At 41.0% G+C, this 15441-nt stretch overlaps 1 protein-coding gene across 10 annotated transcripts in view; it reads right to left on the reverse strand.

The window, feature by feature from the left end:
* CHD2 (chromodomain helicase DNA binding protein 2) overlaps window positions 1-15441 on the reverse strand; it is a 103689-nt gene that overhangs the window by 53534 nt on the left and 34714 nt on the right. For 9 of the 10 annotated variants that reach the window (XM_053912808.2, XM_024561662.3, XM_024561658.3 and 6 more), the window contains 6 exons: window positions 13419-13505; window positions 11685-11746; window positions 6877-6984; window positions 4705-4845; window positions 3332-3465; window positions 440-665 (listed from right to left, as the gene is read on the reverse strand). In XM_053912808.2, the coding sequence (XP_053768783.1) occupies window positions 440-665; window positions 3332-3465; window positions 4705-4845; window positions 6877-6984; window positions 11685-11746; window positions 13419-13505 (758 nt within the window). The remainder of the gene's footprint in view (window positions 1-439; window positions 666-3331; window positions 3466-4704; window positions 4846-6876; window positions 6985-11684; window positions 11747-13418; window positions 13506-15441) is intronic. The other variant, XM_024561661.4, reaches the window with a different exon arrangement.

Below are 15441 nucleotides of genomic sequence, written 5' to 3' on the forward strand. Positions count from 1 at the left end.
CTAAACAGACTGAAATAATACAAGTGTCTTCCAGATTTAAAAGATAATATGCCTTTTTTAATATATAATGGGCTTTAGGAGTGATTGAATGTGACTTTTTAAAAAAAAAAACTATTCTTAGCACCAAAGTTCTTTAAAAGCACAACAGCAGCCACCTGAAATTACATAATACCGTACTTCTGAGAATTTTAAATTTCTATGCTTTATAAGGTACTATTTTAGGAATATTTTTATTTTTTACTCAGAGAGAAAATATGTGACTTGGTGAAGCAGCATATTTTGTACTGTAATAAAACAGAAATTAGAACTCGTCTGTCTCTATTCCTAACACAGAATAACTTGATCACGTTACACTGGCAGGTGTGATGAGCAGGTATATGGACCCTTCCTGTCCCTCAGGCTGCAAATGTATTTCTTTAATCCATGATGGAAAATGTACCATTGCTTGATTTCATCCTCTTTCTTCTTGAAGTTCTCGAGTTTCTTTAGGCCCTTCACTTTCTGCTGCTGTAAAGACTCTTCACTCTCCCACGTGCTGTGGATGTAAGACCAGCCCTTCCACTTGATGAGGTACTGGACTTCGCCTTCATCCTTTTCTGGGTCAAAGTCACCACTTGGGTCTCCATTAGCTTCAATCGCATACACAGTAGTAGATGCTCCAGTGGCTGCAAAAGGATTCAGTTTTAACAAACCTTAAGAGTACTTGAAACCAGACATTTCCAGTTTCCCATGTGCACAACTGTCTAAAGAGCCTCTTTTTGGATAAAGCACCAAAATCCTTCAACTAGAAAGAAGCAGAAATTCACAAATATAGGATAAACAAGGTCGATAATTTCAAATATTTTCAAAAAGAAAATTCAATTTTTATACTTTAAAATATACTCCAATTTGCTAGTGAAATTAAAAAAAAAATCCTTGTGCCCACACACAATAAAAATGGAACAGCAACATTCGTTCATTTTGGTCCCTACTAACTCAAGAAAGCAAATCCAGCCCTCCAGGAATATTAAAAGTAAGGTAAGAAAATAAATATCCCTCCACCAACTACCCAAAGTTCTCTGTTAACTCTATTAACCTCAGGAAAAAAAAAAAAAAGGCAGAGAAAAATGAATTATGTGTTGGCTTGATTATTTCCTACATTGAAAGATTACTTAAAGAAACTAAGTTATGAGAACCAAGATGGCGGCGTAGGTAGACACACTGCACCTCCTCGCACAACCAGAACTGACAGAATCGAAGGGCAAGGGGGTCTGACACCAAGGAAATAGAAAATAAACATTCATCCAGACCGGTAGGAGGGGCGGAGACGGACACTGGGGCGGAGAGGATTCGCATGGTGGTGGCGGGACCAGGAGTGGTGGAGTGTGGGACGAACGGGGCAAGCAGTCTGACCACTAGCAGACCCTGCGGCCCCACATTCGCGCACAGATAAACCCGATGAACGGCGGGGAGTGAAGCAGACCGCGCAACCCAGGGCTCCAGCTCCAGGATATAAAGCCTCAAACCTCTGATTGAAAACGCCCATGGGGGTTGGAGCAGCAGCAGGAGAGACTCCCAGCCTCACGGGAGAGGTCCTTGGAGAGACCCACAGGGGCCTAGAGTGTGCACAGGCCCACCCACTCGGGAGCCAGCACCAGAGGGGTCCAGTTTGATTGTGGGTAGCCGAGGGAGTGGCTGAAATCCACTGAGAGTGGAGCAGGGGCCAATGCTCCCTCTCGGCCCCTCCCCCACATAGAGCCTCACAGCCAAACGACCAGTGTTACCCCGCCCCTGTGAACACCTAAGGCTCCACCCCTTTAAGTAACAGACACGCCAAGACCAAAAAAAAAAAAAAGGCCCAAATGACAGAACACTTCCAGAAGTGTTCTTAGCTCCAGAAAAAATACAACTAAGCGACGAAGAGATAGCCAACCTATCAGATGCACAGTTGAAAACACTGGTTTCCAAGATGCTCACAGAATTGGTTGAATCTGTTTGAAAACCAGATGAAAAAATGAAGCCTATGCTAAGAGAAACAAAGGAAAATGTACAGGGAACCAATAGTGAGGCTAAGGACACTGGGACTCAAATCAATGGTATGGACCAGAAGGAAGAAACAAACATCCAACCAGAAAAGAATGAAGAAACAAGAACTCGGAAAAATGAGGAGAGGCTTAGGAACCTCCAGGACATCTTGAAATGTTCCAACAACCGAATTCTAGGGGTACCAGAAGGAGAAGAGGAAGAATAAAAAATTGAAAACTTATTTGAACAAATAATGAAGGAGAATTTCCCCAGTCTGGCAAAGGAAATACACTTCCAGGAAGTCCAGGAAGCTCAGAGAGTCCCAAAGAAGCTGGACCCAAGGAGGAACACGCCAAGGCACATCATAATTACATTACCCAAGATTAAACGCAAGGACCTACATCCAAGATTACTGTATCCAACAAAGCTATCATTTAGAATGGAAGGGAAGATAAAGTGCTTCTCAGATAAGGTCAAGTTAAAGAACATCATCATCACCAAGCCATTATTATATGAAATGTTAAAGGGAGTTACCTAAGAAAAAGAAGATCAAAAATATGAACAGTAAAAATGACAGCAAACTCACAGTTATTAATGATCACACCTAAAACAAAAACAAGAGCAAACTAAGCAAACAACTAGAACAGGAACAGAACCATAGAGATGGAGATCACATGGAGGGTTGTCAATAGGGGAGTGGGAGCAGGAGAGGGGGGTAAAGGTACAGAGAATAAGTAGCATAGATGATAGGTGGAAAATAGACAGGGGAAGGGTAAGAATAGTGTAGGAAATGTAGAAGCTAAAGAACTTATAAGTATGACCCATGGACATGAACTATAGGGGGGGAATGTGGGAGGGAGGGGGTGGGCAGGATGGAGTGGAGTGGAGTGGGGGGGAAATGGGACAACTGTAATAGCATAATCAATAAATATATTTAAAAAAGAAACTAAGTTATGAGATATCTCAATTTGATTATAAAAAATTCTTCACTATTGTCCAAATATGCATTTAATCAGCGGCATACTTTTCCCAAGATTCAGAAACAAGTAAAGGCGTATGTGCTTAATGTTAATGAGCAAGAAGCTCTGCTACATCACCACTGTTTAAGGCACTAACACATCTTCACTAGCTTCAAATCTCAAAAATATTAAATACATCTCTCTGGTGTCAGCTCTGAAACATGAAGAGAGGGCCAGAAAAACTTCCACAGTTCACAACCAATATGGGCAGGGACCGAATGAAATGCATCACTTCAGAGTTCAAATATGTAACATGTGGGCCTCAGTAAGCAGCTAAAGAAAGGACTTTGCTTCCCAAAGGCACATACCTCCTTTCTTGCCCAGCCTTGAATCTAAGACCTTTTCAATGGTTTCACTATTATCTTGCTGGTCATCCACTCCTTCACCAGTCATTTCAATGAGATCATCTGAGTCAGTCTCGAAGTCATCATCTTCTTTGTAACTGCAAGAGGGACAATGCTGAGCAAGTGGGAAACTATCTCTTCAGAATTTAACACTGCCACGCATAATGTCATTAGAATAAAGAACCATGCCACGGTGGCTCTGATATGCTTGCTGTTACAGATCAGCCACACAAGAAGTAGGCACAAAGTTCATTTTTTCCCTATTTATGTATTAATGCGTGTTCATAGATAACTACAGGAAGGCTAACTCATGTTTCAAAATAAAAACAGACTATATTTACACTGATTTGTATAAGCAAGATATAAAAAACAAGGACATGCCTGTGTTTTCTTTTTTAGTGAGATCATTACTACATAATAAGGAAACAACTACCAAGAAAATGTATAATCAATTTTTAAAAAACACTGTTCTTAGGCAAAAGCCAAGCAATATTTCTAAGATTAAATGTTTTAACCCTGTGTTTTGTCTCCCAATAACCGGGATATAAAATTTAAGTATTTTTAAATTGTTGAGACCTTCAACAAACATACTTCCTAGGAATAAAATACTCAAGTGTGACCTTCCACCACATAGTAACAACAGGTGGTGCGGGAGTCACACAAGAGAAAAGGCCCAGTCCTGGATGCAAGGGCAAGCAGTGGGAAGAAAAAGCTCTGTGTCAGCAAACTCAGGGCCTGGTCCTAGCTTTGGGATCACTCACCAGGTACATTGGACTGGGTACTGGTATCTACAGGACTGAGTTTCAGCACATTTAAGTAGACAGAAAGACTGCATATTTTCTTTAAAAAAATTAAATGCCCTTTAATTCATGTAACATAAAATATTGTTTGCATGAATCTACTCCTTTATTTCAATTTCTGTTAATGCTTCATACCCTATCAGTATGCTGATAAAATTATTATACCCAACTACCATATATAAGCTGAACTTCAGAAAAATTTGTCTGATCCCAAGAGCAAATTAGAAGCAAGAATACAACCCAAACATCTTTCCTAAAAAAAGGATGTTATGAAACGAAGACACCTCGACAGAACGTGAACTTAAAGCAGCTCTGTTGACAGGAATGGAGACTTGCAATGAGCTATTGCTACTCTGTCCACATTCCTATTGGCCAACACCACTCTTCTGCAAGAACACAGACCAGATTTCCAAACACCTATGCAGGACATGTCATTATTTTTGCTTAACAGATGCACAATCCTGGGCTTCAAACCAAGTCCAAACCAAGTAAACTATCGCCCTCGCACTACCAGAAAAACGCTGGGGCATAACCTACCTAACATTTTTAGCCGCTCTGCGACGAGTCTGCCTTTTTGGAGCTTCATCGTCTTCATCATCATCATCAGAAGACTCTTGTTTTTTTTTCTTTCCGCGCTGAGCTTTAGGTTGCTTTTTAACACGAGGTTTCGGCACTGTTCTAAAAGGAGGAGAGAGAAGAAAATGGCCGTTTTTACTATCATTTGTTGTTTACTTCACATCTGTTTAATTGTATTTCCCAGATCAGGGAAATACGTAGGATTAACCAAGACAAAGTAAGAAATTATATTCCTGGGTCCCATTCTCTGAGATTCTAATTCACTAGAATTCTGCATTTTCAACATGAAAGGGGTTCTCGTGCTAGCAGTCTTCAGTGACTGATAAAAGATACAGTGGTTCTGAGGCAATGGTTCTCCACTGCTCCTCGGGGTCACCTGACATACAAATACACACACAGCATGTTGCTGGTGGTGTCTTTGGTGGGCAATTTGGAAGTGTCTCTCACACTTTCTAATGGAACAGTTTCACTTCTGGGGATTGATCTTACAGATACACACCGGTACAGTCACATTAAAGTATTCACTGGAGTATTATTTGCAATAACGAAAGATTAGAAAAACTGTTAAGTATGCATCAACTGGGAACTAGTTCAATAAACAGGATACTGTGGAGCCATAAAAAAAGAAAACAAAGGGAGTTTTTCCATGTACTGATGTAGAAAGATTTCCAAGGTAACAAAAGAAAAATACACAAGGGGGACAGAATGTATAATCTGTATAAAGGGTGAAAGGACAAGAAATAACTACACATGTATTTTTGTGCATAAAATATACCTGGAAGACTACCTGGGAGACTGCCCTGCTACAGACCAATGAACAGACTGAGGATACGGCCCTCTAGTGACGCCCGTGCACAGTCATGACCAGGGGCCCTAACGTAGGAGCTCACACAAGGAAATCCCCAAATTACTACTGTATCACTGGCGAAAAGGTAGACGGAGAAAAGGGACACAAAAACTGCCAATCGCATCGATCTGTTTCTCTCAGACCTACCAAACCAACGCTACACAGAGGAGTCAAGGTTAAGGGCTCAGTAAATGATGGGGAACGTCTAGCAGACAGAACTGAAGAGCTATCCCACTCCTGAGCGCCCAAACTCAGGTGAAGTAAGACTAAACTCAGCCCCTAATTCCCTTGTGGGAGTGGTGGTGAGGGGACAGGTATGATGCCCTAAGCCAGGGGTCGGCAAACACTTCCTATAAATAGCCAGAAGGTAAAGATTTTTGGCTTCCCCAGACAAAAGGCAAAACTGAGGCCACTACACAGCTACTAATGTAGTAAGAGAAAATAAATTTTCACATTTTTAGTGACAAAATTCAAAATAAAGTAATAATCATTGAGTTGTTTGGGGTTTTTTTGTGATACATATCAACTAACAAGAATATCATTCTTTTTGAAGAGGTAGTATTTCAGTTAACTGGGATTCAAACGGAGTGTTCCCGATCATCACACTATGAATGTCCCTCTGTAAAAGCGATGCGTAGCTGGCAGGCCACACAAAACGAGGTGGTGACTGGGATCTGGCCCAAAGGCAATCGCTCGCAAACTGCACCCTACGCCCTACTGCAAGGAGGTCAACTCTCCCGGGACCACTCTACCCCGTCCCCCTTCCCCAACACCAGTACTTTATGCTGTCCTCTGTCTGATGAAAAATTACCAGTACCCTGCCACCTTGGCCTACTTCCTTTTCTGCACACGCAGATTCTGTTTAATATTACATAGATTATACGAACAAGGTAATAAACAGTGAAGCATGCTTTCAACTAGACAATCAACGTTTTAAACTTTACAATTAGTTCCCTCAAAAAGAACCTGTACAGTGGGCAAAGGCACAGGGAGCACTTTTTAGGAGATACGTTCTTCCCTCAGACCTAACCCTCCATGTAGTAAGAAACAGCAAGTCACTCTGAGCTATACACTGTGCAAACACCCACAATCAACACAAGCAGCTCCATCATCCAGTCACTTGCTAACGATGTCGGCTGGCAAGAAGTGAACCACAGACATTCCAAACCCAGGGCCATAACACACTGCATTCTACCAATCAAAGCTCTCCTGCTAGTACTGCGTCGTCTCCACCTAACGCAAACTGGGCTCCACCAGAAGCAGAGATGGTCAAGCAAACATTGCACCTTCTGGGCACAGGCCTCCTGGCTTTCACTTTTATTTGCTCTGGTTCACTCTCTGCACTGGTGCCTTGTTCCTGTTCATCTTCTGAAGGCTCCCGTTTCCATTTTTCTCTGTGATCAAAGCAAAGCAGAATGATTTTTTTCCAAAAGAATTCTTCTAGATTAGTTTGAAGAATCTGACACACTAATTTTGATTTAATTATCCAAAAGACAGAACATGTATATTTTAGCTACTATGCTAAAGCAATTTCTTCTAGCTCCACTGAAATTTTGGTTCTGTTCCTTCCTGGACTATGTAGTATCTATTCCTATTTTCTCTCTCGTAACAAAATAAATGAAAATGGAAACTAAGAATGTATGTTTTAAACTATTTGTTCTGGAAAAGATGCCATTAAATCTCATATTGTTTTGATTACTATCACTGACCAGATTGGAGCTGTAACATAAACTCAATCAGTTCTTCCCAGATTTTAGCATCAATCAGAGCCACCTAAAGGGCTTATTAAAACAGATTTCTGGGCCACAGCCAGTTTCTGATTCAGTAGGTCTAACGTAAGGCTTAAATTTTTAATTTTAACAAATTCACAGATGATGCTGATAGAGTTGGGGACTTCTCTGAGAACTCTCATAAGTAGATATTTTAACATTGTTAGAATACATTTGAGGAAATCATCCCTAAAATCACTTTTTAATGATAAACCTACCATCTACTAAATTATCTATTAAGCCATAGTTTTTAGTAGTTTTTATAGAAAGGTGTTCCTTTGCTCCTTGAGATCTCGGAAGGTGTGGAAGAACCATACCCTACAGGTGTCTTAGCCCCTAGTGTTTGAAGTTTGCTTGAAAACCCAATAAGGTATCACAGGGACTGAGCTCATTTCTCACCTGTAGGGAAGAAGGAACATATAATAGCTAGTGGGCATGAAATGTAAAAAAATAAAATAAAAAAGGCGAGTATCTTGGTGTTTCCCTGCAAATAAAACCATCACCACTGTGCTTCTTGGTCTTTGTATAGGAAATGGTTATGCTAAAAACACCTGTTTGCAGACCTGCCAAGTCAAATCGATATTCTTCATGGGAGAACAGGTCAAAGTAATAGTGGAAGCTTGCTGAAAGAAGGTGGCTGATCTGTGGATCCTGAGAACCTTCCAAATGGGTGCAGGAGCCACCCTACACCTAAGTGTAGGCTTTAGGGAAAAAAATGTTTTTCAAGCCTTCTATGAAAAGGCAGTGAAGCACTTTTACGTCCATTACTGAGGTTCTAGTGACACTGTTTCACATCCACTTCCCTAGTAGTAGCTCAGTCCCTGTGAGCAAGGCCATTTTTGTGCATCTTTGTACCAGAGCTCAGGTCAAAGGCAGGCAAAGAGAGATACTCTCTTCTTAAGTGAAGAAATAATTAAAGGATGAACCCTATCAGTCTATCCGTCAGACAGGTGGGGTGTTGTTGGAAGTGTTAAGGAAGCACACGAGTTAAGACAGTAATGCCCATTAGCACTGCCTAATCCTTCAGTCTCTTTGAAACGACTTCCTTATGCATAAGGACTCTCACTCTGGGCACCTATCTTACTCTCTTTTCCCAGAGCCGAGACAATACGTGTATGCTAAAAAATCCAAACAATAGAAGTGATGGCCAGCAAGGAAGTCAGGAAGATGTCTGCAGCAACCGGGAGATTGGCACAGGAAGCTGCAGTCTCCCAGTACCAAGTCCCCAACAGCTGGCCCTGCAGGAGGGGCTCACACAGAGGAGTCAAGCATGAAAGAACATGAACAATTGAGACTAAGGGACAGCAGCTCAAATGAGAAGATCCTCCCTTAAGTATTAGTTGTGATTTAGCTGACCCCACCAGGTACTGAGAACCTCAGTGAGGGTCTAGGTCTTCTCTTCAGGAGGCTAACATGTAGGGAAGACTGGGAGAAGGAACGCTGCAGCTAGGCCTTTCCAGTTCCCCTGCAGATGTACGGACTTACGGACAACACGAGGTCTGAGAACTTCCCCGTACGAGAATGTACAAACACTCAGCAAATCTAGTGGGCCAAATGTGTCCTCCTGGAGAAGGAAACTAAAGCCCCATGAAAACAAGTGCTTTGGCCACATGTCAAAGCTCTGGCCCTGTGATTCTCAACCCTGAAAACCAAAGAATCAAGAACAACTACTGCCAGGCTTACACATTCTGGGGGGATCTGAACAATCGGAGGCCTAATGGATTTTGTATACATACGTGCCTGACACTGACTGAATTATTTTAAATTTTGTTTTCATTTTCAAACACAGGGAAAAAAAGTAAAGGTCAGCAATTTATGTTACTCTGTCCGTGAGGCGAGAAGAGTGATCACGTAGTGGCAAGAAGACTGCCTCCCAACCCAGCATATATGTTGTGCAGGAACATTATGCTGTGTAACTTTAAGCTTTTAAAATGCTAATTCACATTATGACTTGGCGGAGTTAGTCCCCTGTAAGGCCATATTCTTCAAAAATGTCAATGTCATAAAAACAATGAAACCTGCAAACACGCTCTAGATGAAAGCAACCTGACAACCGACACAAGACCTGATCCTAGACTGGCTCTGGTACTGCAGGTGGAAAAATGTCAGAAAAACCATTATGTCAACTGGCAGAAACGGGAATATGAACTGGACAAAAGTATGTCAGCAGTGCTAAATCTACTTATGACAAAACTGTACTGTGCGTATGGAAGAGAATCTCCTTCATTCTTAGCAAACACACGCTTAGGTGTTTAAGAGTAAAAGGCCATGATGTATAATGTCTTAAACTAGTCAGAGGAAATACTATGTGTGGGTACATATAAATGAACAGCCACAACAATAAAGGAAATGGGGCAAAAATGATAACCAATGGTAATGCTGGGTAAAGCACAAACATTCTTTGAGCTTTTATTCTCGCAACTTTTTCAAAGTTGGAATTCCCCCAAAAAAAAACGTTAAAAAAATTGCTCCTTCTAAAAATCTTTCAAATCTGCAGTACAGTCTTCAGGGTTTCAGAACAGCATTTCCCTGCACTGATATTTCAAAGATTCCCCTCCTCCCTTTGAGTGAGTCTCTCCCACATCTCAAATTTACACGCTTGCACGCTGGATTTTGGTCCTGCTTGCTCCAATCACAGAGGGCACCTTTAGCACTGTGCCTTCCAACTTGAGTCTTAGCAGCTGGCTATGGGACCTCCCCCAAGTAATCTTACTAATTAAACTCGCAGAGCAGAGGGGCTCCCCCTAAGTCCAGTCACCAGAGGCTGACCGGAAGCCAGACTAGCTCAGTGCTCAAATGCACAAGTGCCCAGTAAGTTCCTAGGGAGCCTAGGGCCACAGAGGCAGTGTGACAGAAGACACACACCCCTGTTCGAGAACTAAGAGGTTCTACTCTGGGGAAAGAAAGGTCCATGAAGGCCTCAGAAAGTCGCCAACGTGGAGAGCTCTGAGGATTGACAGGAAAGGGAAAATAAATGAGGGAGCCGGTCCAAAGAGGAAGCCTGATGACCTGTACAAGGGCTGAGAAAGTGCAGGTTTCTGCGCACCTGGAAAAGGCCATGAAGATGGGCAGTTGAGGATTTCAAGCACAGCACCCCTGGATCCCAGTCGAAAGCCCAGCAGGATGCAGTGAGAGGTGGAGAAATAGCACACAGTCATGCACTTCTCAAGGCTCCCAAAGGCCACTTAGCCTGGTAAGCTGAGAACAGAATCTCCTAAGCAGGCCACGCAACAGAGGTAGAAAAACAGCCTTTTAAGATACCAAGAAGTGCAGGCTCGCCTAACAGTTATTATTTTTCCAGCTCTAACTATTTAGAACAGAAAGGAAAACTGCATGTTCTTTGAACAGGTCACCACCATTAAACACCAGACTCAGCAGGTTCCGCTGACCTAATAATCCTGTTAGGTCAGCAGAACAAGAGTTACTCCACTTTGGAAATGAGGAAATAGATTTTGAGAACTCAAATCACTTTGCCTTAGGCCAAATACTTAAGGTTCCTAAAATTTTAGAATAGAGATATTACCGAGGGTCTTACTGGACCATGAGAACTTGTTTTGGTTTACCAGGAGAAGCCCCTAAATCTGTGTGCGAAGTTTTGAATATCAACATTTTTCGGTCTTTCTTTCTTTTCTGAAATGCTGCTATACATTTTTCTGAGGAGATGGGCTTCAGGATCCAGACTCTCAAAGGGATCCACATCCACTCCAAAAGAGATTGTTTAAATTATTTCTCAAAAAAAAAAAATCACATACATTTTCACCATAAACAATATTATTAAAATAAATGTTAAAATAATGAATTATAACTTTGTAAAAGAATTTCACATTAAGCCCAAGAATTAAAATGTTCTGGCTTATGAACTGTAGTATTAAAATTACATGGAAACAACAAGGTGAATTTTCATATTAAAAATGGGTTTCTCCAAGCAATACAATTTTGCCAACACAAAAAAGAAGTGGAAATGAAAAACAGAAAACCCAAATTTGTTCCATGTTTGACTAGAATAGAATACCAACTACCTATATATCTGGTATTTGTGTACATTTTTAAGAAAAAATAGTAATAAGTTGGGGTCTGCCCCCAAGAAGGAGCCCAAGCACATGTGAAATACTGACTTCCACGTGTGGACAACTGAGAATCTTGGGCTCTGAATGCTGTGCATGCTGCTGCCACAGCAGGCCCAGCTGGACAGTGACCCAAGATGGTAAGATAGAGAAGTGGACTCTGGGACCTGGTGTACAATGAAGGCACAACCAAGCATTCCCAGAAATGCTGATATGTTACAAACTCCTAGATTTCGTAATTTCCCCCCAGAAAAGACTTACTGTTTTTTCAGTTGCCTCTGGCCTCTTCTTTTGGGGCTCCCACTCTCAGACCCGCTACTGGCCTTCAGTGTATGAGGGGGAAAAAATGAGTACAGACTTTAATTCACAGTTGTTAGGGTCAACACTACCCCTGGTTCAACAGTCCACTCAGCACAACATCATTCAATAGGAACTTTCAGACAGGAGAAACCTAAGCATTGTTTGGTAGTGGCTCACTCTCCTTTTGCTTTGAAAATTAATTTGTGTCATTACTAATGCCAGGAAACACTTCTCTCAGCTTGACTCCTCTACGAGCCCAGTACGGTGGAGTTTTCTAGGGCGACGGCAATGCCCTGTGTCTGCTCTGTCCGTCTCAAATATCGTAGCCGGCAGCCACATGTGACTCCCAAGGCCCCGAAATGTGGCTAGTGTGACTAAGGAATGGAATTTTTCATTTTAGTCAATTTTAATTCATCTAAAAAGTCACATGTCTAGTGGCGACCACGCTGGGTACTGCAGATCTACAATGCCACACAAAAATGTCACAGTTAGTGTGCCACTGGAGGTGGTGACTACTGATCGTCTTCATTTAGACTCACTGAAGAGCACAGCACGTCCAGTCGAAGCAACAGTGCTCTTCTGACAGAGCTTGGCCGAGGGAAATTTGCCGTCAGAGCCATCTTTGAATAGCACTTTTTCTCCAAAAGTAAGCAAAAGGCAAACTACCCCTCCCTATTGCTGTTAGTCTTGTGACCTACAGAGATCGTGTTCATTTATATACGAAAGCGAAAAACATTTACACAGCTATGTGGTTGGTTATAACAAACTTGGCTCAGTAACCTAGTCCTAGACACTACAGAAAAAAGAAAGCTAAGGCAAACCAGCTCAGGCCATCCAAAACGGAACACCATAAATGCGATGCAGATTTACAGTCAAACAGATTTTTTAAGTAAAAACCTACCCCCAATTCACTAACCTTTGGTTATTAGTATTTAGCTTTCAGCAGAAGGATGTTATATAGTTAAGAATAGCAAAGAGAGGGGACATTTTACCAAGAAACAAAAAAGCATCTCTTTAAAATGTAATCTATAAAGCTAGTATAGTTAAGAATTCACAAAAATATCACAAACTGAAAAAAGGTCTGAATCTCTAAAAACAACAGAACCCAGTATATAGTCTAATTTTAATAATCACCAATGTCTCACAATTAGATCACAGTAAATATTCTATCAGAGTGAAACATTTTACAGGGCACACTAAAAATGAGCTAGTAAACCACATTTAAAGAAATCAGATGAAATACATTACTTATGTCAAGCAAACTCTCCTTCCTTTCTCAGAAATAAACCTGAAACTACTTCCATTGTTATATTTGTTTACCAGGCAAGTGACTCAATGAACAAAAATCTAAGAGATTTAGAAATTAGATATTGTAAAAAGTAAACATCTTGCTACAATCAATTTCACTATGAGAAATGTAAAGAGAAAGAAAAGAAAAATTTGAGCCAGTTCTGTGTAATGCTCTTAGCACTGTACTGAAGCATGCACTATGACATGTACTTTCTGAGAAGTTTCTTTTTTTAAGAGAGACAGGTGGCTTTTCCTGTTGTAGCAGGTTGAGAAAACTATCATGAGAGTCACTTAACTCCCATCCTGAAGTTGAGTCTTGTTAGTGGTCATACGTACCAGAGTCGAAAAGGATGAGGTAAGATAAGGAGTTTCAATACATCCCCATAAAACCTTTCTTTTTCTTACCTCCTCCTTAATATTAAATCGTGATGGTTCTTGTCTGCTTCGGTTGGAGCGCCGCACCCCATAAACATCAGGATATTCCTCCCACATCTGTAAAATTAACAGACCGTGCATGGATCTTTCTTCCTTGATCCCCCATTTGCTATTTTCATAACTGGAACATGTACTTTAATTTAAGAGCATTCAGGTAACAGAATATCAAGAGGGTTGTTTCATTAGTTTTATGAGGCAGTAAGTGGCCATCTTTAAAAAGAATAAGGCATGTTACCCTAGAACACATTAATGTTTACCAATGCCTCCTCATTACTAATGCCTATTAAACTATATGCTACATTGCTTACTCATCACTAAATATACGTAAGCTTACAGTTGAATAAAATGTCAAGAGAACACCTGCTTCTACTAAAGACAAAGTATTTCCTGATATTTAAGTCCCTAGTGTTTTCCATTTCAGCTTTGACTGCATACTGACCCATCTAAAAAACTCCAGAAACAAGCAGGGCCCAACCAAGTCTAATTAAATAGGAATCGGGGCATTTGTATATTTAAATTCCTCAGGACCGTTAACATGCCAGGTACATGTAAGTTAGGTATTTCTAACACTCAAGTCAGAAATTCTCAGAGTGAGAATCACTGCCACCCTTTTTCCAGCACACCTGATTTTATTTTCTTAGCAGTTCAGGAGCCCTCTGCCTCCAAGAACTATTTTTAGTAACAATCCTCACTAGTGATCAAAAAAAATAAAGTTTAAAGGAGGAATTAGTTGAAGAGAAAATTTTTTTTCACATTTTAGCACCATCTTATACGAAGACTCAAGCCAACAAATGCACAGAAAAAATATTCAAGGCCCCTCCTTCCTCAGCCTCTAAAATCAGGGTCTAGCCACCAATCTCACGCTCTAACCAACAGCTGAGTGTATTGTGTTCTTTTAATAAAACCTATCACTTATACGCAGAACACATCCGAATGCACCGTGGAATACCGATGTGCAAGTGTTTAACCAGAGTTAAACATGTAAGAGATGGTTGAGAACCAAAATTAGAAACGGGGGGTTTGTCATTAAAACACGGGTGAAAACTTATGTCACGAAAATGTGACGGCAAGGAGAATGTCACTGGCTAAGGCTCATGAAATATGTGTAACGTGGCCCATGAAAGACAAACCTGATGAAAGACAACCGGAAAAAAAATGTCATCAAGTCAAGGGAGGACTTTTATCAAGTGACTTAAAAAACAAAACAAAACAAAACAAAAAACCCTGAGTAAGCTACAGAAAAACAAGGCCTCCATAAAAACAACTGAAACATTCCAGGAATAGGCATTTTAGAACTAGAATCTGAGCTAATCACCTAACCCAGTGTCTTCAGTTTTTTAAGGTGAAGGCCGTATAATGGCCTCAGAATCATCTGAGGATCAGAAGACAAAAGGTCCAACCACAGGAGTCAGGAATAACTAAGTGGTGGGAAATTTAGGCCAAAGAGGCAGCAAATGCAGAGCACTGGCAGAGGAAGGAAGGAAACAAGCTTTACCCCAGTCCCGTTGGCCAATCCCAGTGCCCACCCCACCCCTCTCTGAACCTCTGCTAGAATTGGGAAATTAGTCAACACAGGTACTTTTGGAGCTTTCATTAATGGGGGTGGCGGCTGAATTATTTATTGTCACTACCCCAAACAGTCTTACCATTTAAAAATATTAGGCATTCAGGCTCCACTACTGAGACTTTAACTACAGTATGTATTGTAATGCATATATCCTGAAATCATCTTAGTCCTTTTGAGGGTTCATGATATCTAATTCAACTCTTCGACGGAAGAGCCACCTACCATGTGGAAGGGGCGTGTACGAAGAAAACGAAGAACCTTCTTCAGAAGCTCTCCTTTTAGAGTAAGGATAAGGACAGTCACAATCCAGTCTTTCTGTCTGGGATGTCCATCCATGTGTTAACTATGGTAACTTTTTAGAACTGATCATCTTAACCTTAAAAGTATTATTTTAATATTTATTTCTGCCTGAAGCTGTATATTCTA

This window comes from Desmodus rotundus, chromosome 10 (genome assembly GCF_022682495.2).
Source record: "Desmodus rotundus isolate HL8 chromosome 10, HLdesRot8A.1, whole genome shotgun sequence".
NCBI classification, from domain to species: domain Eukaryota; kingdom Metazoa; phylum Chordata; class Mammalia; order Chiroptera; family Phyllostomidae; genus Desmodus; species Desmodus rotundus.